The sequence below is a fragment of the Saccopteryx bilineata genome, chromosome 2 (genome assembly GCF_036850765.1).
Source record: "Saccopteryx bilineata isolate mSacBil1 chromosome 2, mSacBil1_pri_phased_curated, whole genome shotgun sequence".
In the NCBI taxonomy this organism is placed as follows: Eukaryota; Metazoa; Chordata; class Mammalia; order Chiroptera; family Emballonuridae; genus Saccopteryx; species Saccopteryx bilineata.
In genome coordinates, this window is record NC_089491.1 from 215,278,763 (window position 1) to 215,304,483 (window position 25,721).

Consider the following 25,721-nt stretch of genomic DNA (forward strand, 5'->3'; position numbering starts at 1 on the left):
CATTGCCTAGCAACGGTTACCTGCCCGGTGTGTTTGTTTCCTCTTCCTCAACTACTTCTGATCACCCATTCTCACTTTTGAAATCTCAAGACCCCTAATTCCCCTTTTCTACTTTGTTCAAAATGACATATGTACCCAAATTTATCTCATTGTCTTTGACATTTTCATGCTGATGTGAATTCCCCATGTGCATGTATACAAATTTGATTTTCTCCTTTTACTCTGTCTCTGTTAATTTGATTTTTAGGCCATTATCTAAATAACCGAAAATAAGAGATAAACACATTACAGTGTTTGGTATAGTGCTATTTAAAATCTGTGCTTTCTAAGAATATTTAATTTCACAAACTAAGTATTATAAAAATGTTAGGTAAAACAAAGTTGGTCATAAAACAGGAAATTAGAATTATACAATGTTAACAATACTGAAAGTAAAAGAATTATACAGATTAACAGACTGAAAGGAAGCCAAATGATTTTGCTTGGTATTTCTGGGTAGTGGTTACATTTTCTAAACTTCCTACAATGAACATATATTATATTTGTAATCAGCGAGATTTATTTTAAGTACACCACTGCAATTCTTAGCATGTACTACAAATGAGATGCCCATTCACTATTCACTTTTCAATGCATCGCTTAGAAGCACTGGAACAATAAGCTGTCAAATAACTGAGGGGTTTTTTTATACCTATCATCTGGAACCTGCACAGATCAATTTTGTGTTTTAATAAAACACTGACAATAGAACACACCCATAAAGCATAACAATAAATTTTCAAAAATTCTTGTTTTTCATTATAATGACTCATTAATTTACGACTTGAGTACAACTCGAGTAAAATTAAAAAAGAGAAAAGACAAAACTGAAGATTTAACTAAGTACATCATTCACGCTATCATAATTCTTATTCCAGACAAAATGTAAGTTGTTAAAAGTCACAGCAAGAAGACTTCCATTATAGGGCCAACAAAAACCACTACAATTTCCTTGCCAAAGTTTGATTTATAAAGAAAATCAATCTGTGCAACTCTAGAAAGAAAATCAAGCCGAAGCCATTCATTGGGGGCCAGCCTACAGGGAACTGGGAGAGGGGCGCTGGAGGTTTAATCACTGGTCTTGGTGGATGACCTAGCTAGAAAAAAAATCATTTCTATAGGTTTTCCTGCTTAACCAAATAGGAGGGGGCTCCACCTTCTTCTAAGTCCTTCTCCACTCAGAAGGAATCTATAAGATAAATGTAATTTCTTCCCATTCAACAATCCACCCTGAAACAAATTGTACCTAGCTCCTAGATGCAAATATTTGGGGAAAAAATTAAGCAAGATCAAGGATTTTTCTGAAAAAAATTAATCATGATTAATGCTGTTTAAATCTGGTTGAAAATAAGAATGCAGACATTTCCTTCAATTTGGCAGTATGGTGTTTTTAAAAAATAAAAAGTTTTCCATAAGAAGTTATTCCTACTGTATAAAGGCTCATAAGGCACAAACTACCAGTAGATAAAAGCAATCATTCTGTGTGCCCTTTCAAACCATATCTGATCACTACTGGTCATTACTACTTGTTTATTTGGAAAGCCTTGAAAATACAATTAAATAGAATGACATTTTAGGTTCTAATTCTTTAATTTCTAATTCTTTTGGATTTATCTATGAACCTGACTTTGTCCCCATAAATCAACAGTAATTAATCTCATGCAATGCACCTTGCTCATACAGGACAGATAAGGGAAGATCTATTATTACACCATGAAGAGTAGTCATTCAAATGGAAAGGGGCTGAAAGCTTTGCAAAGAAAGTCTTTTCCTTGAGTAATGATAATGATGTGCTTGAATTCAAACAATATAACTAATACAATGTTATTATGATTAAGACAGATCTTATACTGGGGGTCAGAGGCCCAATCAAAAGCAAAGGGTGAAATGAGAAAGCTAACTCTTTCTCGAGGGAAATCATCCACTCCATGGGAAGAAAATGGCAACAGCAACCTAATACACTTCTCTACAAGGAATGCAAGGTACTGTAGAGCAAGTATCTCAGAGAAAATACATGGTTTAGAGAAAAGTAGCCCAGAGCAACACAGAACCTGCATTTGATAGAAAGGTCAGCAAGGTAGCAAGCCAAACACAACAGGTATTTTTCTTTATCAAAGCTTTGTTTTGAATTGTAATATGTGTAATATGTAAGACAGTCTTATTTTGTTTTCTAGGAAGCAAATTTCTGAGTATTAACTTCAGTAAAATAATCTCTTTTGTCTAAAGGATATATCTGTATACAGCCAGAGAGGTTAAAAGATACTTATGTTAATGCTAACCATTCTTTGTTCAAGCAGCAGGTACTATATTGGACTATTGTCTATTACTACCATGAAGTGGAAAACATTATTGGGGGGGATTTATCCTGTCCCAGGGTCATCATGGTTGCTGCCTTTATAAACACAACATGTGTTGTAAGGTTTTTTAAATTTTTATTTATTTATTTATTTTTAATTTAAAAAGTGCTATTTGTTGCCTCTAAATCACAACCTTCCTTCTATGATTTGTTTTTGTAAATCAGGTGGATATTTTCTTGAACACCACTTTGTGTTAATACTGTAAAACACACTAGCTTAAAAATAGATCTTTGGCATTGGTCCTGAATACCACCACTCACAAGCTGTGTGAGTTACAGCAAGAGATTCAATCTCACCGGCTCGCAATCAGTGAGACTACTTAAGGTGAAGTTTCCCTAAATGGTGCATAACACAGTTTATCATGATAAAAACAAATACTTTGACAGTTAATTATAGCATTATCACAAAAATCTTCTGACGCCATATTTCTAACTCCAGACACTATATACATCTCTTGTTCCTTTTTACAGTGTTTTCCCCCCTGAGTTTCAGTTCACTCTTGCCATAGAGCAGAGTTTTTCAGAGTTGTGGGTGTGCCCATCTGCCACACTCAGTAGTGCTGGGCAGTGAATTACAGTCTTCATGTGGATCCCACCTTTTAGTCAATTCTTACAACTCTGAATAGAATTATGAAGTAGAAAGTTTTAAACAAAATGATATGTGCTTATTCTGAAACTAACTTCAGTGTGCTGTAACAGACCTCATAAGCAAGAACACTGATCCAAAGACCTGGTACCTGTTCCCAGTGAGCTTAGTGTCTAAAGAAAATGTATTCAAAACAGTTCATAGAATGGGCAAGGGAGAACCAACAGAAACAAATCATTAACAAGGCCTAAATAACTGACTTGTGATTACTTCCTAACTTGTGCTGACTTATATGGTCTCTCAATATAACAATGAAGATAGTTGGAAATACTTCAGTTCCTGAAGACACCTGGACCTCTACATTCTCTTGAATTAGGAGTTCTGTATTAGTATTTAAACATTACTTGTTTTCATATTATTAAATCACTTCTTGACCAGCCAGAAAGAAATGGGTGAGAGGCCTTGTGAATTATTTAAGGACAACTAATAAGGAGGAACACAGAAATTCTTGAATTATCAAACGTTTAAGAATTTGTTTTGCTAACTCTCTTCATCAATTATACTGTGTATAGTAAATCCAACAGATGAAATCTTCATACTACCACCCATTTTTTTCTATTAACATCTCAAACAATAAACATGCATGAACAGCAGTCAGTATGCTCTTATGACATTCACATCTGACCAAGTACTGCACAGAGCTCCAGAATGTTCAGTAGTTATCCTTATTTTCTGAATTAGCTGTTGGGACTTATTAAAAAAATTCTGTTTAGTCTTTACAAGCTATCATTGAATGTATATCAATATTTGCTCTACATGCTTCATATATAGACTTTTATGTCTTTATTTACAACCATTCTTCTGGTGAATAAAGCTGTGGAAAATACCTAGATGCTAGCCATCAGATCAGAGACCACTGATTTCCACAATGCCTGCTTACATAAAAATACCAACAAAGAAAAGACTAACAACCATGTCATATTAAGTATGATAGTGTTTCCACAGGGAAAAAGTAGAATACCATGTAAAACAACTCAACTTTTAAAATAAAAAGTGAAAGTAAAATTTGAGGCCTGTAAGAGAAACACATTTAAACCTTAGTGATCTGCCTGACCTGTGGTGGCGCAGTGGATAAAGCATCGACCTGGAAATGCTGAGGTCGCTGGTTCGAAACCCTGGGCTTGCCTGGTCAAGGCACATATGGGAGTTGATGCTTCCAGCTCCTCCCCCCTCTCTCTCTCCTTTCTCTCTCTCTCTCTCTCCTCTCTAAAATGAATAAATTAAAAAAATAAAATAAAATAAAATAAACCTTAGTGATCAAACTCTTTCCTCTAGTTTGATGTAAGCAGAAAAAAAAAATTCTCCAACGCTAATTCCCCAGCTATGGCAAACAGGGAAAGTAGTCAGTCATAGGGAAGAGATTAAGAAATTGGCAAAATGCTAGAGCTTCACACTGAGTTCTTTCTTTGATTAAGTGTCTGTTAGGAAACACACAAGGCCCTAATTCTACACATCTAGGTAGTCAGTATATATAGGACTCACCTACAGAATTGGATCAAGTTAACATTCCTGGGCTCCACTACCAGGCACTTTCATTCAGTAGTCCTGGTCTCAGACCAAGAATTTGTAATTTTGAAAATCACACTAGGTAAATTCATTCTGTGCCAGGAAATTCAGAAATACATCTCCTGTACACAAGCTACCGTAATAGTCCAAAATATAGTCTGATATTGAGTGGCAATATGCTAAAGGAAGTAAGTGTCTGTGTATTTGAGTTAGAGCATCTGTCTTTGCCACCCCCAAAGATCAGGGCCCTGGCTGGTCGGCTCACCTAGGCAGCGGTAGGGAATCACCATGTGGCCATGGGTCTTGCATTGCTTGCGGCCCCTCTTACACCAGTTCTGGATGGTCACCGGTTGGTTGGCTTCTACCACATTGGTGATCTGCAGTTCAGGATAGACCTGGGGGGGCACACAAAAAGAGTAAATCATTACCTAAGGCAGGGACCGGGGTGAGCAAACACCTGATCCACCAACACTATTATTCTAATGCACTTCTAACCCCCGACACTCCCGTGGGCTCTTATGTCCAATCAAGCTTAAGAGCAATTCAGGGTAAAGAAAAAGTTGCAAGTGACAAGCACGTAATCATTCTATTCAAGACAATAAAGCAATATGATTTTTATTTTATGGCACTTATTCTGGCTCAAGATATTATTTTTCCAGAGGAGATTAAACAGAAACCAGGGGAAAGGATCCCCTCATAAGCACAGGATCATTTTTAACGCAAAGTAAACTGGTGTGAGGCTTATATTTCGTAATGTCCTAAATAAATGTGATAGTAGATTGTTGACCTGGAGATATTATCTTTGTTGAAATTCAACCCAGCCCTATCTTATTAATTAGGTAAATATTTTAAACACAGGATATGACACATAGCAAGCTTTCTATATAAAAAAAATCTCTATTCAAAGTTAATTTACATAAGAATAATTTATCAAATAGTTATAAGAGCTGTCATTTAGATAAAGAATTGCATTTATGAGTCTGTTCCCTTAATAATTAGCTACAGCCCTTTGCTTTGATTACTGGTCTCAGTACATCATGCTGTTTAATGAGCACTTTGGAATGAAATGTGGAATTTGGATCAAACAAGATATATTTGTGACATATCAAATCGTTTCTACTTATTAAGAATGAGTAGATATTTGAAAGAAAATAGAATCATAAAAATTATTTTTCAAATTAGTTTTCCCTTGTATAAATCTTGCATTTTACCAGAGGTGCTGTTTGCCAGATAAGCACGTGAAGATGAGAGAAGCATTAAGGGACTGGTGGGGGGAGGGATAACGAGGGAATGGTTATAATGATGGGCCAAGATATTTAAAGTGGAAGGAAGTGAGAATATAAAGTAGGGGGTAGAAATACAATGAAAAGGCTGTAGTATGAGCCCTGGTACAAGCTACAGAATTTTAGCATGGAAGTACTGTATCAAAGAAAGTGAGGTAATGGGAAGTAGTATGTGGAGAGTCAAATACTTGGTATTACGATTTGGGAAAAGTTACAGTATTTGGTCATTGCAAGGGGTGTAATACATCAGAGGCAATGGCTGATGAAAGTAAGATCACTAGAGGAATGAAAAATCAAGGACCCGAGAAACTGGAATAGTGGAAGGATCTTCAAGGTTTATAGTAAAATCACTTAAGAATCATGGAAGGAACAGTTGTTGGGATGACAGGAAGCTAGGAGCTAGAACTTTCAAAGACACGGGACAATTCCACTGAGGATGAAAAAGAGCTATAGGTGACCCATACAGTGAGGAGAGGGGTGACCTAGTTGGAGAGGGTGTACTTCCAAATTGAAGTGGGAGATGTTTTTAGGGAGGAGAGAAGGCTGGTTTGGAAGTGACAATGTGGAGGAAGGAAGACATCCCCGTCTCCAGGCCTAGTGAATGTCATGAGGATTATGAGAAAAGAACCAGCTACCAAGAAGGCTACAAGGAAGCAGTGTCTTCGGAAAGAACCAGGTTTCAGAGCAAGAAGGTGATGTCCACAGTGTGGGGGGTGGAGACAAGAAAGTGTGCTTACGATTGCCAACTGACATTCAGAGATGCTTGCCTTGATCTTATCTTTATTTTAAATGTTGGTATTTTGTCCATTATAATTTGTTTACACTAATTATAATTTTTAAATATAGCATTAAAATATCATTTAATCTTGATTCCTGAGAGCCTCACTTACCTCACCCTAGTCCCAGACCTGAGAGGAATCAGTTTTAAGAAATAAGGCATCAAAATGTGATACCTTCAGACAGCTGATTAGTCAGTGCAAAAAGAAATGAGCTATCAAACCATGAAAGGACACGAAGGAACCTTAAATGGGTTGGGGGTCCAAAGCAGTCTGCCCCTAAATCTCCCACAATGAGATATTAATTTTTTGAATTAAAATAACTTGAGAAGCAGCAAGAGTAGAAGGAGCTCTCCGACTAAATGCAGGGAAGTGAAAAGTGCCTTCTCTGTTATGAGAGGACCAAAGAGCAATCAGACTAAGGAGGAGACAGCCTTGTCATCAGACATAAAGAATCCAGAGCTGAGAATCCCATAGAAACAAACCCTTGCGAATGTTATTAATTTATTGTCCTAAGCCTACATTCTACTTAAATTCCATACTTTATGTATCCCAAAACCTACCTCCTTGTCTTGTCAGAGTGCCCCTAATTTATTGTTTCTTTATGTAGAGGACATATGAATGGCCTGCTACATTTCTCTCAGAGAATAATCCTTGTAAATTCACCTTTGTAAGGTATGATTGAGTGAAAAATTGGCTAAATATATAACCAAACCCCGAAGGAAATAGGGAGTAAGAAATGCTCCGCCTTCCTCACTAACCTAAACAGGGCGGCTTTCTCTGGTAACTGTGAATATAGAAACTGAGGCGGGCAAAGGGGGTGAATAGATCCAGGCCGCCGCGGCACAAACGGCAGAACCAGGCTGTGGCACACAGATCCAAGCCAAGGAAAATCTGATCCTGTGGCAACCTGGGCAATACAAGCTAACACTCGCGCCAAACCCAAACAAAGAAAGACAAGCGGAGCGGCCATTTTACCTGGTCTCCTGGTCGGTGCGCAGTTAGTGGGCGAGAATTTCTTCCTAGGCCCCGAGAGTGGGTGCCCATGTTGCCCCACGGAAAGGCAGGGTCAGAGGCCTTTCTGTGGGCCGAGGACAGAGTCTCTGGGCAGCCCCAGCGCCCTGGGAAAGCCACGCACGGGAGGGAGTGAGAACTAATTCCAACAGTGGAGATTTTCCCTGCTGGAGGGTGTTTCACTCACAGGGAACCGCGGCCGGCCTCATATCCTGGTTTGCGCGCGCAGATAAGGAGTGAGTGATTCCTCCGAGTGCCTCGGCAGTGCGCGCCCGTGTTATCGCACAGAGGGGCAGAGTCAGGGGCCTTTGTGTGGGCCAAAGCGGAATCTCGAGCCGCCCCAGCGCCTTGCAAAAGCCGCGCACGGGGATGGAGCGAGACTCAATTCCAACGCTGCAACTTTTCCCTGCGGTTGGGGGTTTCACTCAGAGCGTGAGACTGCTGGCTGGATATCCTGGTCGCAGACAGTGAGTGAGAGTTTCCTCCAAGCGCCCCCCAGAAGTGGGCGCCCGCTTGTGTTACCGGACAGAGTGGCAGAGCCAGTGGTCTTTGAGTGGGCGGAAAGCCCGCCTGATTATGCTAGCAGCTCTGACTGACTGAGCCTTACCCAGAGCCCTGTGCTGAGTGGAAATAGAGTGGGGAGTTGCCAGCTCTTTGAGCCTCTTACTATCCAGGCAGAGGCAGCAGCAACCCCATAGCTGGATTATCAGGCTACTAATTGAGGAAGGAAAGACTAGGAGAAAGGCTCCAGGAACACGGACTCTCTCACTGTAGGAGCCTATAAATGCTAATGTGCCTCGACTCCCATGAGACTAAAGCACAATACATGACATTGCCATAGAGACTTATCAACTGCAAACCTCTACCTGAGCATGCCAAAGGGGCAGAACCCGGGGTACAGAGTCACCGACCAGGAAGAGGGAGAGAAAAGAAAAAGCAAGAAGATAACCTCTCAAAATCAAGAATAATCTGCAGACTTTATAACCTATCCCATTTTATTATATTTGTTCGTTTGTTTCTCTTATCTTCATTCTTGATACTTTTTTTTCCTCCTCCAATTTGGCCGATTAACTCTCTACCGGTCTTACTCTCTGCTCTCCTTGAACTACACTACCCATAAGTGTTACATCTCCCATTATCTTTTCTCTTCTCTTCTTTTCTCTCTATGAGGGTTGCACTCCAAACCCCTTAACTCTCTCTCTCTCTCTCCTTTCTTTTTTCTTCTTTTAGTGGTTCCCTCTTTTTTTCTCTCTCTCTCTTTCTTTTCTCCCTCTATATTAGTTTCTTCCTTTCTCCTTTACATCTCCTCTCATTCAAACCTCAATAACAAACAAATTATCTTATCTGGGACTCAAACCTATGTTTGTGGCATTTTGGGGGGTTTTTACTTCACCTTTTTAACTCACTAGCAGTGCTCCCATCCCTGGCTCTCCATATTATCTAGTTCTTATTCCACTAAATAAAATAGTAATTTTTTAATTTGTCCCCCCATTTTTCCATTTTCCTCTTATTCCTCTCATCATAACTCTTAGACAACCAACACCTAAAACCAAATCATTTTATTCTTGACCCAAATTTTTTCCTTATTTGTTTTTTGTGGGTCCATACGCTCTTTTTTTTTTCTTTTTTCTTTTTTTTTTTTTTCTTTTTTTCTTTTTTGCCCCTTTATTCCTTTTCCCCAATTCAGGCCCTCCATCACAGGAATTGTTTGTTATAATTCACAGTCCACCACAAGATTTTCTCAAGAAAGAGGAGAGAGGAGAGGAGAGGAAAAAAGGAGGGGGGCAATAATTTCCTTTTTTTTTTAATTTTTATTTTATTTTATTTTTCTTTATTTCATTATTAACTTTTTTTAAAAAAAACAACTCTTCGATTTTTTATTTTTTTTAACTTTTTATTCTTTATTAAATCTCATTAATACTATAAACAAAACCACCCTCAGATTCCATTAAGGAAGAGAAAATCGAATATCATGGATACAAAAGAAAGAGAGGTAACACAGCTAGATGAGGAAAAATCTATGGAGAAAAAATTTAATATATTGGAAACCTTGGAGCTAAATGACAGAGAATTCAAGATAGAAATCCTAAAAATCCTCCGAGATATACAAGAAAACACAGAAAGGCAATTTAGGGAGCTCAGAAAACAACTCAATGAACACAAAGAATATATGTCCACAGAAATTGAAACTATAAAAACAAATCAAACAGAGATGAAAAACTCAATTCACGAGCTGAAAAACAAAGAAACAAGCTTAGCTAATAGAACAGGTCAGATAGAAGAGAGGATTAGTGAAATAGAAGACAAGCAACTTGAGGCACAACAGAGAGAAGAAGAAAGAGACTCAAAAATAAAAAAACATGAGATAGCCCTACAAGAATTATCTGACTCCATCAAAAAGAATAACATAAGAATAATAGGTATATCAGAGGGAGAAGAGAGACAAAATGGAATGGAGAACATACTCAAACAAATAATAGATGAGAACTTCCCAAGCCTGTGGAAAGAACTAAAGCCTCAAATTCAAGAAGCAAACAGAACACCGAGTTTTCTTAACCCCAACAAACCTACTCCAAGGCATATCATAATGAAATTGACACAAACCAACAGCAAAGAAAAAATTCTCAAGGCAGCCAGGGAAAAGAAGAATACAACATATAAAGGAAGGCCCATTAGATTATCATCAGATTTCTCAGCAGAAACTCTACAAGCTAGAAGAGAGTGGACCCCAATATTTAAAGTCCTGAAAGAGAGAAACTTTCAGCCACGAATACTATACCCATCAAAGCTATCCTTCAAATATGAAGGAGAAATAAAAACATTCACAGATACAGAAAAGATGAGGGAATTTTATCATCAGAAAACCACCACTCCAGGAATTACTAAAGGGGGTTCTCCAATCAGATACAAAGAACAAAAAAAAAACAGAGGCACAAGTAAAAGCTCCAAGAAGAACACAATAAAACCAAATTTAAACTGTGACAACAACAAAAAGAAAGAGGGGGAGAAGATGGAGATTAACAGTAGCAAAGGACGATGGAGTGCAAAAGTACTCACAAAATAGTTTGCTACAATGAACAGGGTAGGGACCCTTTTCATTACTCAAAGGTAACCACCATTGAAAAAACCACCACAGAAGCACATGACATAAAAAAGAGAGCAACAGAGGAAAGATGTATGGAATACAACGAAATAAAAACAAAAGATAGAAAAACGAAAGAGAAGGATCAAACAAGACACAAAACTAACAGAAAGCAAGATATAAAATGGCAATAGGGAACTCACAAGTATCAATAATTACACTAAATGTAAACGGATTAAACTCACCAATAAAAAGGTGCAGAGTAGCAGAATGGATTAAAAAAGAAAATCCAACTATATGCTGCCTACATGAAACTCATCTAAGTAACAAGGATAAAAACAAATTCAAAGTGAAAGGCTGGAAAACAATACTCCAAGCAAATAACATCCAAAAAGAAGCAGGTGTAGCAATACTCATATCGGATAATGCTGACTACAAGACAGGAAAAGTACTCAGAGATAAAAATGGCCATTTCATAATGTCTAAGGGGACACTGAATCAAGAAGACATAACAATTCTTAATATATATGCACCAAACCAAGGAGCACCAAAATATATAAGACAGCTACTTATTGACCTTAAAACAAAAACTGCCAAAAATACAATCTTACTTGGAGACCTCAATACACCGCTGACGGCTCTAGATCGGTCATGCAAACGGAGAATCAACAAAGACATAGTGGCCTTAAACAAAACACTAGAGCACCTGGATATGATAGACATCTATAGGACATTTCATCCCAAAGTGACTGAGTATACATTTTTCTCCAGTGTACATGGATCATTCTCAAGAATTGACCATATGTTGGGCCACAAAAACAACATCAGCAAATTCAGAAAAATTGAAGTTGTACCAAGCATATTTTCTGATCATAAAGCCTTGAAACTAGAATTCAACTGCAAATAAGAGGAAAAAAATCCCACAAAAATGTGGAAAATAAACAACATACTTTTAAAAAATGAATGGGTCAAAGAAGAAATAAGTGCAGAGATCAAAAGATATATACAGACTAATGAAAATGACAATACGACATATCACAATCTATGGGATGCAGCAAAAGCAGTGATAAGAGGGAAGTTCATATCACTTCAGGCATATATGAACAAACAAGAGAGAGCCCAAGTGAACCACTTAACTTCCCACCTTAAGGAACTAGAAAACGAAGAACAAAGACAACCCAAAACCAGCCGAAGAAAGGAGATAATAAAAATCAGAGCAGAAATAAATGAATTATAGAACAGAAAAACTATAGAAAAAATTAATAGAACAAGGAGCTGGTTCTTTGAAAAGATCAACAAAATTGACAAACCCTTGGCAAGACTTACCAAGGAAAAAAGAGAAAGAACTCATATAAACAAAATCCAAAATGAAAGAGGAGAAATCACCACGGACACTGTAGATATACAAAGAATTATTGTAGAATACTATGAAAAACTTTATGCCACTAAATTCAACAACCTAGAAGAAATGGATAAATTCCTAGAAAAATACAACCTTTCTAGACTGAGTCAAGAAGAAGCAGAAAGCCTAAACAGACCTATCAGTAGAGAAGAAATAGAAAAAACCATTATAAACCTCCCCAAAAATAAAAGTCCAGGCCCTGACGGCTATACCAGCGAATTTTATCAAACATTCAAAGAAGACTTGGTTCCTATTCTACTCAAAGTCTTCCAAAAAATTGAAGAAGAAGCAATATTTCCAAACACATTTTATGAGGCCAACATAACCCTCATACCAAAACCAGGCAAGGATAGCACAAAAAAAGAAAACTACAGACCAATAGCTCTAATGAATACAGATGCTAAAATACTAAACAAAATACTAGCAAATCGAATACAACAACATATTAAAAAAATAATACATCATGATAAAGTGGGATTCATCCCAGAATCTCAAGGATGGTTCAACATACGTAAAACGGTTAACGTAATACACCATATCAACAAAACAAAGAACAAAAACCACATGATCTTATCAATAGACGCAGAAAAGGCTTTCGATAAAATACAACACAATTTTATGTTTAAGACTCTCAACAAAATGGGTATAGAAGGAAAATATCTCAACATGATAAAGGCCATATATGATAAACCATCAGCTAACATCATGTTAAATGGCACTAAACTGAAGGCTTTCCCCCTTAAATCAGGAACAAGACAGGGTTGTCCACTCTCTCCACTCTTATTTAATGTGGTACTAGAGGTTCTCGCCACAACAATCAGACAAGACAAAGAAATAAAAGGCATCCATATCGGAAAAGAAGAAGTAAAGGTATCACTTTTTGCAGATGATATGATCCTATACATCGAAAACCCCAAAGAATCCACAAAAAGACTACTAGAAACAATAAGCCAATATAGTAAGGTCGCAGGATACAAAATTAACATTCAGAAGTCAATAGCCTTTCTATATGCCAACAATGAAACAACTGAGAAGGAACTCAAAAGAATAATCCCCTTCACGATTGCAACAAAAAAAAATAAAATACTTAGGAATAAACATAACAAAGAATGTAAAGGACTTATATAATGAAAACTATAAACCATTGTTAAGGGAAATCGAAAAAGATATAATGAGATGGAAGAATATACCTTGTTCTTGGCTAGGAAGAATAAATATAATCAAGATGGCTATATTACCCAAAGCAATATACAAATTCAATGCAATTCCCATCAAACTTCCAATGATGTTTTTTAAAGAAATAGAGCAAAAAATCATCAGATTTATATGGAACTATAAAAAACCCCGAATAGCCAAAGCAATCCTAAAGAAAAAGAATGAAGCTGGGGGCATTATAATACCAGACTTCAAACTCTATTATAGGGCCACGACAATCAAAACAGCATGGTATTGGCAGAAAAATAGACACTCAGACCAATGGAACAGAATAGAAAGTCCGGAAATAAAACCACATATATATAGTCAAATAATTTTTGATAAAGGGGCCAACAACACACAATGGAGAAAAGAAAGCCTCTTCAATAAATGGTGCTGGGAAAACTGGAAAGCCACATGCAAAAGAATGAAACTGGACTACAGTCTCTCTCCATGTACAAAAATTAACTCAAAATGGATCAAAGATCTAAACATAAGACCTGAAACAATTAAGTACATAGAAGAAGACATAGGTACTCAACTCATGGACCTGGGTTTTAAAGAGCATTTTATGAATTTGACTCCAATGGCAAGAGAAGTGAAGGCAAAAATTAATGAATGGGACTACATCAGACTAAGAAGTTTTTGCTCAGCAAGAGAAACTGATAACAAAATAAACAGAAAGCCAACTAAATGGGAAATGATATTTTCAAACAACAGCTCAGATAAGGGCCTAATATCCAAAATATACAAAGAACTCATAAAACTCAACAACAAACAAACAATCCAATAAAAAAATGGGAAGAGGATATGAACAGACACTTCTCCCAGGAAGAAATAAAATGGCCAACAGATATATGAAAAGATGCTCATCTTCTTTAGCTATTAGAGAAATGCAAATCAAAACAGCAATGAGATACCACCTCACACCTGTTCGATTAGCTATTATTAGCGACACAGGTAATAGCAAATGTTGGAGAGGCTGTGGAGAAAAAGGAACCCTCATCCACTGTTGGTGGGAATGTAAAGTAGTACAATCATTATGGAAGAAAGTATGGTGGTTCCTCAAAAAACTGAAAATAGAACTACCTTTTGACCCAGCAATCCCTCTACTGGGTATATACCCCCAAAACTCAGAAACATTGATACGTAAAGACACATGCAGCCCCATGTTTATTGCAGCATTGTTCACAGTGGCCAGGACATGGAAACAACCAAAAAGCCCGTCAATAGATGACTGGATAAAGAAGATGTGGCACATATACACTATGGAATACTACTCAGCCATAAGAAATGATGACATCGGAACATTTACAACAAAATGGTGGGATCTTGATAACATGATACGAAGTGAAATAAGTAAATCAGAAAAAACCAGGAACTGCATTATTCCATACGTAGGTGGGACATAAAAGTGAAACTAAGAGACATTGATAAGAGTGTGGTCATTACGGGGGGGAGGGGGGAATGGGGGAGGGAAAGGGGGAGGGGGAGGGGCACAAAGAAAACAAGATAGAAGGTGACAGAGGACAATCTGACTTTGGGTGACGGATATGCATCATAATTGAACGACAAGATACCCTGGACTTGTTTTCTTTGAATATATGTATCCTGATTTATTGATGTCACCGCATTAAAAAATAAAATTACTTATTAAAAAAAAAAAAAGAAAAAAGATAGAAATCCTAAAAATCCTCCGAGATATACAAGAAAACATAGAAAGGCAATATAGGGAGCTCAGAAAACAACTCAATGAACACAAAGAATATATGTCCAAGGAAATTGAAACTATAAAAACAAATCAAACAGAGATGAAAAACTCAATTCACGAGCTGAAAAACGAAGTAACAAGCTTAGCTAATAGAACAGGTCAGATAGAAGAGAGGATTAGTGAAATAGAAGACAAGCAACTTGAGGCACAACAGAGAGAAGAAGAAAGAGACTCAAAAATAAAAAAACATGAGATAGCCCTACAAGAATTATCTGACTCCATCAAAAAGAATAACATAAGAATAATAGGTATATCAGCGGGAGAAGAGAGAGAAAATGGAATGGAGAACATACTCAAACAAATAATAGATGAGAACTTCCCAAGCCTGTGGAAAGAACTAAAGCCTCAAGTTCAAGAAGCAAACAGAACTCCAAATTTTCTTAACCCCAACAAACCTACTCCAAGGCATATCATAATGAAATTGACACAAACCAACAGCAAAGAAAAAATTCTCAAGGCAGCCAGGGAAAAGAAGAATACAACATATAAAGAAAGGCCCATTAGATTATCATCAGATTTCTCAGCAGAAACTCTACAAGCTAGAAGAGAGTGGACCCCAATATTTAAAGTCCTGAAAGAGAGGAACTTTCAGCCACGAATACTATACCCATCAAAGCTATCCTTCAAATACGAAGGAGAAATAAAAACATTCACAGATACAGAAAAGATGAGGGAATTTTATCATCAGAAAACCCCCACTCCAGGAATTACTAAAGGGGGTTCTCCAATCAGATACAAAGAACAAAAAAAAACAGAGCCACAAGTAAAAGCTCCAAGAAGAACACAATAAAACCAAATTTAAACTGTGAAAAAACAAAAAGAAAGAGGGGGAGAAGATGGATATTAACAGTAGCAAAGGACGATGGAGTGCAAAAGTACTCACAAAATAGTTTGCTACAATGAACAGGGTAGGGACCCTTTTCATTACTCAAAGGTAACCACCATTGAAAAAACCACCACAGAAGCACATGACATAAAAAAGAGAGCAACAGAGGAAAGATGTATGGAATACAACGAAATAAAAACAAAAGATAGAAAAACGAAAGAGAAGGATCAAACAAGACACAAAACTAACAGAAAGCAAGATATAAAATGGCAATAGGGAACTCACAAGTATCAATAATTACACTAAATGTAAACGGATTAAACTCACCAATAAAAAGGCACAGAGTAGCAGAATGGATTAAAAAAGAAAATCCAACTGTATGCTGCCTACAGGAAACTCATCTAAGTAACAAGGATAAAAACAAATTCAAAGTGAAAGGCTGGAAAACAATACTCCAAGCAAATAACATCCAAAAAAAAGCAGGTGTAGCAATACTCATATCGGATAATGCTGACTACAAGACAGGAAAAGTACTCAGAGACAAAAATGGCCATTTCATAATGGCTAAGGGGACACTGAATCAAGAAGACATAACAATTCTTAATATATATGCACCAAACCAAGGAGCACCAAAATATATAAGACAGCTACTTATTGATCTTAAAACAAAAACTGACAAAAATACAATCATAATTGGAGACCTCAATACACCGCTGACGGCTCTAGATCGGTCATCCAAACAGAGAATCAACAAAGACATAGTGGCCTTAAACAAAACACTAGAGCACCTGGATATGATAGACATCTACAGGACATTTCATCCCAAAGTGACTGAGTATACATTTTTCTCCAGTGTACATGGATCATTCTCAAGAATTGACCATATGTTGGGCCACAAAAACAACATCAGCAAATTCAGAAAAATTGAAGTTGTACCAAGCATATTTTCTGATCATAAAGCCTTGAAACTAGAATTCAACTGCAAAAAAGAGGAAAAAAATCCCACAAAAATGTGGAAAATAAACAACATACTTTTAAAAAATGAATGGGTCAAAGAAGAAATAAGTGCAGAGATCAAAAGATATATACAGACTAATGAAAATGACAATACGACATATCACAATCTATGGGATGCAGCAAAAGCAGTGATAAGAGGGAAGTTCATATCGCTTCAGTCATATATGAACAAAGAAGAGAGAGCCCAAGTGAACCACTTAACTTCCCACCTTAAGGAACTAGAAAAAGAAGAACAAAGACAACCCAAAACCAGCCGAAGAAAGGAGATAATAAAAATCAGAGCAGAAATAAATGAATTATAGAACAGAAAAACTATAGAAAAAATTAATAGAACAAGGAGCTGGTTCTTTGAAAAGATCAACAAAATTGACAAACCCTTGGCAAGACTTACCAAGGAAAAAAGAGAAAGAACTCATATAAACAAAATCCAAAATGAAAGAGGAGAAATCACCACGGACACTGTAGATATACAAAGAATTATTGTAGAATACTATGAAAAACTTTATGCCACTAAATTCAACAACCTAGAAGAAATGGATAAATTCCTAGAAAAATACAACCTTCCTAGACTGAGTCAAGAAGAAGCAGAAAGCCTAAACAGACCTATCAGTAGAGAAGAAATAGAAAAAAACATTAAAAACCTCCCCAAAAATAAAAGTCTAGGCCCTGACGGCTATACCAGCGAATTTTATCAAACATTCAAAGAAGACTTGGTTCCTATTCTAATCAAAGTCTTCCAAAAAATTGAAGAAGAAGCAATACTTCCAAACACATTTTATGAGGCCAACATAACCCTCATCCCAAAACCAGGCAAGGATGGCACAAAAAGAGAAAACTACAGACCAATATCTCTAATGAATACAGATGCTAAAATACTAAACAAAATACTAGCAAATCGAATACAACAACATATTAAAAAAATAATACATCATGATCAAGTAGGATTCATCCCAGAATCTCAAGGATGGTTCAACATACGTAAAACGGTTAATGTAATACACCATATCAACAAAACAAAGAACAAAAACCACATGATCTTATCAATAGACGCAGAAAAGGCTTTTGATAAAATACAACACAATTTTATGTTTAAGACTCTCAACAAAATGGGTATAGAAGGAAAATATCTCAACATGATAAAGGCCATATATGATAAACCATCAGCTAACATCATATTAAATGGCACTAAACTGAAGGCTTTCCCCCTTAAATCAGGAACAAGACAGGGTTGTCCACTCTCTCCACTCTTATTTAATGTGGTACTAGAGGTTCTAGCCAGAGCTATCAGACAAGACAAAGAAATAAAAGGCATCCATATCGGAAAAGAAGAAGTAAAGGTATCACTTTTTGCAGATGATATGATCCTATACATCGAAAACCCCAAAGAATCCACAAAAAGACTACTAGAAACAATAAGCCAATACAGTAAGGTCGCAGGATACAAAATCAACATACAGAAGTCAATAGCCTTTCTATATGCCAACAATGAAACAACTGAGAAGGAACTCAAAAGAATAATCCCCTTCACGATTGCAACAAAAAAAAATAAAATACTTAGGAATAAACATAACAAAGAATGTAAAGTACTTATGTAATGAAAAATATAAACCATTGTTAAGGGAAATCGAAAAAGATATAATGAGATGGAAGAATATACCTTGTTCTTGGCTAGGAAGAATAAATATAATCAAGATGGATATATTACCCAAAGCAATATACAAATTCAATGCAATTCCCATCAAACTTCCAATGACGTTTTTTAAAGAAATAGAGCAAAAAATCATCAGATTTATATGGAACTATAAAAAACCCTGAATAGCCAAAGCAATCCTAAAGAAAAAGAATGAAGCTGGGGGCATAACAATACCTGACTTCAAACTCTATTATAGGGCCATGACAATCAAAACAGCATTGTATTGGCAGAAAAATAGACACTCAGACCAATGGAACAGAATAAAAAGTCCAGAAATAAAACCACATATATATAGTCAAATAATTTTTGATAAAGGGGCCAACAACACACAATGGAGAAAAGAAAACCTCTTCAATAAATGGTGCTGGGAAAACTGGAAAGCCACATGCAAAAGAATGAAACTGGACTACAGTCTCTCTCCATGTACAAAAATTAACTCAAAATGGATCAAAGATCTAAACATAAGACCTGAAACAATTAAGTACATAGAAGAAGACATAGGTACTCAACTCATGGACCTGGGTTTTAAAGAGCATTTTATGAATTTGACTCCAATGGCAAGAGAAGTGAAGGCAAAAATTAATGAATGGGACTACATCAGACTAAGAAGTTTTTGCTCAGCAAGAGAAACTGATAACAAAATAAACAGAAAGCCAACTAAATGGGAAATGATATTTTCAAACAACAGCTCAGATAAGGGCCTAATATCCAAAATATACAAAGAACTCATAAAACTCAACAACAAACAAACAAACAATCCCATAAAAAAATGGGAAGAGGATATGAACAGACACTTCTCCCAGGAAGAAATACAAATGGCCAACAGATATATGAAAAGATGCTCATCTTCTTTAGCTATTAGAGAAATGCAAAATAAAACGGCAATGAGATACCACCTCACACCTGTTCGATTAGCTGTTATTAGCAAGTCAGGTAATAGCAAATGTTGGAGAGGCTGTGGAGAAAAAGGAACCCTCATCCACTGTTGGTGGGAATGTAAAGTAGTACAACCATTATGGAAGAAAGTATGGTGGTTCCTCAAAAAACTGCAAATAGAACTACCTTATGACCCAGCAATCCCTCTACTGGGTATATATCCCCAAAACTCAGAAACATTGATACGTAAAGACACATGCAGCCCATGTTTATTGCAGCATTGTTCACAGTGGCCAGGACATGGAAACAACCAAAAAGCCCGTCAATAGATGACTGGATAAAGAAGATGTGGCACATATACACTATGGAATACTACTCAGCCATAAGAAATGATGACATCGGAACATTTACAGCAAAATGGTGGGATCTTGATAACATGATACGAAGCGAAATAAGTAAATCAGAAAAAAACAGGAACTGTATTATTCCATACGTAGGTGGGACATAATACTGAAACTAAGAGACATTGACAAGAGTGTGGTGGTTACGGGGGGGATGGGGGAATGGGAGAGGGATAGGGGGTGGGGAGGGGCACAAAGAAAACAAGATAGAAGGTGACAGAGGACAATCTGACTTTGAGTGGTGGGTATGCAACATAATTGAACGACAAGATAACCTGGACTTGTTATCTTTGAATATATGTATCCTGATTTATTGATGTCACCCCATTAAAAAAATAAAATTATAAAAAAAAATTAAAAAAAAAAAAAAAGATGAATCTGAAAAGCCAAAAAAAAAAAAAAAAATTCACCTTTGTACACATAATAAAACTTGGGATTTTCTCCTGTCATTTTGCCTTGTGCCAATTTTATTATTAGCCGAGACTCAAGAAATCAGGAAGGGTAGAAAGGGGAAGTCCCTCTCCCTGACAGATGCATATTACTAGAGAAGGAAGCCAATCTGAAAAGGCTCCACACTATAAGGTTCCAACTATATCGCATTCTGGAAAAGGCAAAACTATGGAGACAGTAAAAGATCAGTGGTTGCCAGGGGTTGGGGGGAGTAGGAGGAATGAATAGAAGGAGCATAGAGGATTTTTAGGGCAGTGAAATTATTAGATATACTATAATGTTGAACACATACTGTATATTTGCCCAAACTCAGAATGTACAACCAAGAGTGGTCCCTAATGTAAACAATGAACGCTGGGTGATGACGTGTCAGTGTTGGTTCATCGACTGTTAACAAATGTCCCATTCTGGTGGGGGATGTAGATAATGGGGAAGGCTGTGCATGTGTGGGAGCAAGGCGTCCATGGAAGATCTGTTGTAACTTCTGTTGGTCAATATGTTTGTAAAATATGATTTTTATGTTTGCTCGCTTATAGTTTGCATTGGGGGCTGAGCAATGCCAGGTATATGTGGTCTGTGAAATTACAAATTACCTTCCTGCTTGGGAAGAAGGGCATTGTTTTGCTAATATTTACTGGAGGAGGGGTCTTGGACAGTCCAGGCTGTTTTGCAGAGAGAGAATAAGGAGAAGGAGAAAGAAGCCATGTTTGCAGAGTGAGAGCAGAGAGAATGCAGGGTGTTGAGGAAGAAGCTATGTTGGCAGGGAAAGAGAAGGTGTGCAGATGGGGAACCAGAGGTGAGGGGCTTTGTGAGCTCCGCTAAGACAGGTGGGGCCTTTGATTCTAGGAGAAACAGAAGACGACTTTCCTGGTTGTGGAACCAGAGAATGTGTCAGGGCTTTGGGAGCCCTGAGTGAAAGGGAAGTGTTTTCCTTGTGTGTTGCTCGTTGGCTGGTGCGAGACTTTTAATAAAGGAATGGCCCATGATTTTTTGTTTCCACTGTTTCTTTTCTTTTTTTTTTTTTTTGCATTTTTCTGAATCTGGAAACAGGGAGAGACAGTCAGACAGACTCCCGCATGCGCCTGACCAGGATCCACCCGGCACGCCCACCAGGGGCGAGGCTCTGCCCACCAGGGGGCGACGCTCTGCCCCTCCGGGGCATCGCCATGTTGCGACCAGAGCCACTCTAGCGCCTGAGGCAGAGGCCAAGGAGCCATCCCCAGCGCCCAGGCCATCTTTGCTCCAATGGAGCCTTGGCTGCGGGAGGGGAAGAGAGAGACAGAGAGGAAAGCGCGGCGGAGGGTGGAGAAGCAAATGGGCGCTTCTCCTGTGTGCCCTGGCCGGGAATCGAACCCGGGTCCTCCGCACGCTAGGCCGATGCTCTACCACTGAGCCAACCGGCCAGGGCCTTGTTTCCACTGTTTCTTTACTGTCTGCCCAAGTTCAGTGAAAACTTACATGTTTATGGCAATGACGTAGGCCGTGACTACTGGCCATACACCTTCCTTTCTATTTTGTTGTGAACCTAACCTGCTCTAAAAAATAAAGTCTAAATTCTTTGATTGATTTTAAAGAGAGAGAAAGGGAAAGAGAGACAAAAACATCAATCTTTTCCTGTATGTGCCCTGACCAGGGATCAAACTTTTATAATCACAATGTATTGAGACCATGACCTAATCAACTGAATTATCCAGCCGGAAAATAAAGTCTATTTCTTTAAAAATATAAAATAAGGCACATATCAGTGTAGTGTGGGGTAAATTCTGTGTTGAAAGGGGAGGATGAACACACACACACACACACACACAAATGCACAAACACAAACACACAGATATCTAAGTCAAAATCCTGGGGTGCAGATTGAAAAAGTCATTATTCAAAAACAATGGGAGTAATTTCACTTTCAGTGAAGACAGATACCTTCCTTTTTTTTTTATTTTGCACTTAAGTATCTTAGCATGACAATGCAAGCATTTCTGTCTCAGATAATCCTCCACTTGAAAATGTCACTAAAAATTTAATAACCCCTTGCGTTGTTGTTTTTTTAATAGGATAGCAAGTGAAGTGGTTCTTTGCACAGGAATATAGTTCTCCCACCACCTTTCCTTGTTTATTATATCACAAAAGTATAGCACTCATGAGTCATAAACTCTGTAACACAAGAGAATTTGCCCTGAGGGACGCTGACTCCATGTGCAGTAAAATGTGAGTTACTGCATTTTTCTAAAGGGGTTTCAGCTGCCACTTCACAGAACTGTGTCCCTACCGAGAAGCTTCCCCGGGGCGTTCAGTTTTCTGTAAGCTCCGTGGCAGGCAGTCAGTTCACATTTTCTTCTTTTCAACTCAAAACCAAAAAAACCCCAAACACACCCAAACCTGTTTGTAGGGTACAAATTGATAAGCAGGACAAAAGGATCTCTGCTTCTTGCTGCATGCTGTCATCAGTGTCCTAGGGTTGTATTTGGTGTAATTCATTCTGCTGCTACTTTCCTAGCAACAGGGCCTCTCCCCTAAATATCACCTGAGCCCCACGAAGTGACCAGGCAACTACAGAATTCGCTTCAGTTTCCACTACAAAAATCTGGGGTATATGTATTATTCTCTGTGTTTCAACTTATCTCTCCAGAACACTGACAATGGCAATTATTAATACGCAGATGGATGAGATTATGAAACTTGAACTGTGAAAATCCCAAGCATGTTTTACCTACTGCCCTATGACGACATGGCAAATAAGTTTGTAAAATGTGATTTTTACATTTGCTCACTTTTATTGTTAAAAAATGGCCACTGCCCAGGTATGTGATCTGTGAAATTGCTAATTACCTTCCTGCTTGAGAATGGCCATTGTTATGCTAATGTTGCTGGAGTAGGGGTTCTCGCACGGAATGATTGTGAGGGAGAGGGAGAGGGAGAGGGAGAGGGAGAGGGAGAGGGAGAGGGAGAGGGAGAGGGAGAGGGAGAGGGAGAGGGAGAGGGAGAGGGAGAGGGAGAGGGAGAGGGAGAGGGAGAGGGAGAGGGAGAGGGAGAGGGAGAGGGAGAGGGAGAGGGAGAGGGAGAGGGAGAGGGAGAGGGAGAGGGAGAGGGAGAGGGAGAGGGAGAGGGAGAGGGAGAGGGAGAGGGAGAGGGAGAGGGAGAGGGAGAGGGAGAGGGAGAGGGAGAGGGAGAGGGAGAGGGAGAGGGAGAGGGAGAGGGAGAGGGAGAGGGAGAGGGAGAGGGAGAGGGAGAGGGAGAGGGAGAGGGAGAGGGAGAGGGAGAGGGAGAGGGAGAGGGAGAGGGAGAGGGAGAGGGAGAGGGAGAGGGAGAGGGAGAGGAGAAGAGAAGGCAGCCAAGATGTCAGGCTGCTGAAGAAGCCAGTTTGTGCAGAGAGGAGAATGGAGAAGGTGTGCAGATGAGGAACCAGAGGTGACTGAGATCAGCGCGGGGGGGGGGGGGGGGGGGGGGGCGTGCTTTGATTCTAGGAAAATCCAAAGAAGATTCTCCTGGTCGTGGAACCGGAGAATGTGTGAGTGGGTTTTGGTGCCCTGTGCATGTGTTTTACTCGCCAGCCAGGTTTGAGGCTAGAATAAAGGAATGTCCCTCCAGTTTTTGGCTCTGCAGTTTCTTTACCATCTGCCCAAATCTAATGGGAACCTGCCCATGCCTGGCTGTGATGGCTGTGACTACTGGCCATAGATTTGGTGCAGTTTGCAGCAGGATTTGGATCAGATCGGTATGGAGCCAACACCACCCTTGAGGGGTGGGGTAGAGGACTGGTTGTTGTTATGGTTCCCCATGGCTGTCCTTTTGGGGACGATGGGCTGGCTGATTTACAGCCATGAGTGAGGAAACCGAGAGCTCTATGGAAGAGGTTGCCCGAGGCCTGCAAACCGAGCAGCAGCAGCGGAAGGAGTTGGAATGGCCATGGGAGAAAGAGATGCAGATCCTGGAACTGGAGCGAGCGTTGGAGAAGGGGGCCAACCAGGTTGGAGAGTTTTGCCTTGGAAATGGAGCAGTTTCTGGAGAAGGAATTACAGGTGTGTGAGTTGCAGTTTGCCCTGGAAGTTGCCAAGAGCCGGCAGTGGCAGGAGCCTAAGATGGAACCGTGCCAGCCAAGTGGATCTGAGTCGGCAAGAGCAGACATTTCCAGCTTCTCTTCTGAGGATGAGAAGGCTGGAATTGCCGTCTGCAGTCTCCAGAAGGTAAAAGCCCAGCAGCAAAGAGTACCTACTATGCCCCTCATAGGTTTGCTGTGATTATGGGACATAGGGGTGGATGGCAGCATGCTCTCTGGAGAAGAGGTGGAAATGTTGGCTGCCATTGCCACATGCTCCTCTTTGGGAGAGTGTAAGACCTGCCAGGATGGCAGGGATGAGGAGGGTGGCTGAGGTCCCATGTTGCATGGACTGATTCTTGGACTGCGACCAGAGGGGGCACCAGCTCCCATGTTGGATGGACATATGGCCTTTCAGACAATGTGAGAGACCCTGATGGGGGGTAGGGGGGCTCTGCTGGAGGCCCTCCTGTACGAGGAAGCTTTTCATCTGGTTGGGAGAGAAGCTCCGAGGTCATTTTGCACTTTGGGAAAAGTGCTCAGGGAGACAGGTGAAGGGCACCTTTGTAGTTGTTGAAATTGTATGACTTGTACTGTTGCTATAATTTGTGTGATATGCTTAATTCCTTGCACAGAAATGCCTGTAGTGTGGATTGCAAAGTGAGAAAAAAGAGTGGAACATTGGGCAAATTATAAGGTTGGTGGATAATGGGGGATGGTCACGTGGGGAACTCAGACCCCCGAACTTTGGCTAGGACCGCCCACAACCAAGCATGCCAAAAGAGGCTTCACAGGAACCGTTTGGAAAAAAGCGACCGTCTGCCAGCCAGTGAGATTTCACCACGTCATATTAGCTCGACTTCCCTACTTACCCCTTTAAATATCTCCCACGGGGTTTAATCCTTGGAACTTCCCTGGCCTCCATCTTAACCTCGGGGCCAGGGAAACTTGCTGGGCGGGATGCCCATTCTGTACTCAATAAAGCCTTTTGTTATTCCACACTTGGTGGCTCTGGCCCCTTCCTTCCTTCTCTGCGGGGGGGGGGGGGGGGGGGGGAATACCTTATACAAATAAGTCTGTAAAATGTGATTTTTACATTTGCTCACTTTTATTGTTAAAAATGGCTGCTGCCCAGGTATGTGATCTGTGAAACTGCTAATTACCTTCCTGCTTGGGAAGGGCCATTGTTATGCTTATGTTGCTGGAGGGGGCGTTTTCATGACAAAAGAAGCAGAAGAGAAGGCAGCCAAGATAGCAGGGTGCTGAAGGAGAAACCAGTTTGTGCAGAGAGGAGAAGGGAGAAGGTGTGCAGATGGGGAACCAGAGGTGACTGAGACCTGTGGAGGTCCTTTGATT

The 25,721-nt window shown here is 39.2% G+C and overlaps 1 protein-coding gene across 6 annotated transcripts in view; it reads right to left on the reverse strand.

Annotated features, from left to right (window-relative positions):
• The window catches only part of APP (amyloid beta precursor protein), a 323,882-nt gene that overhangs the window by 204,114 nt on the left and 94,047 nt on the right, over positions 1 to 25,721 (reverse strand). For all 6 annotated transcript variants that reach the window (XM_066259113.1, XM_066259112.1, XM_066259111.1 and 3 more), the window contains exon 3: positions 4,813 to 4,942. In XM_066259113.1, coding sequence (XP_066115210.1) covers positions 4,813 to 4,942 — 130 coding nt within the window. The remainder of the gene's footprint in view (positions 1 to 4,812; positions 4,943 to 25,721) is intronic.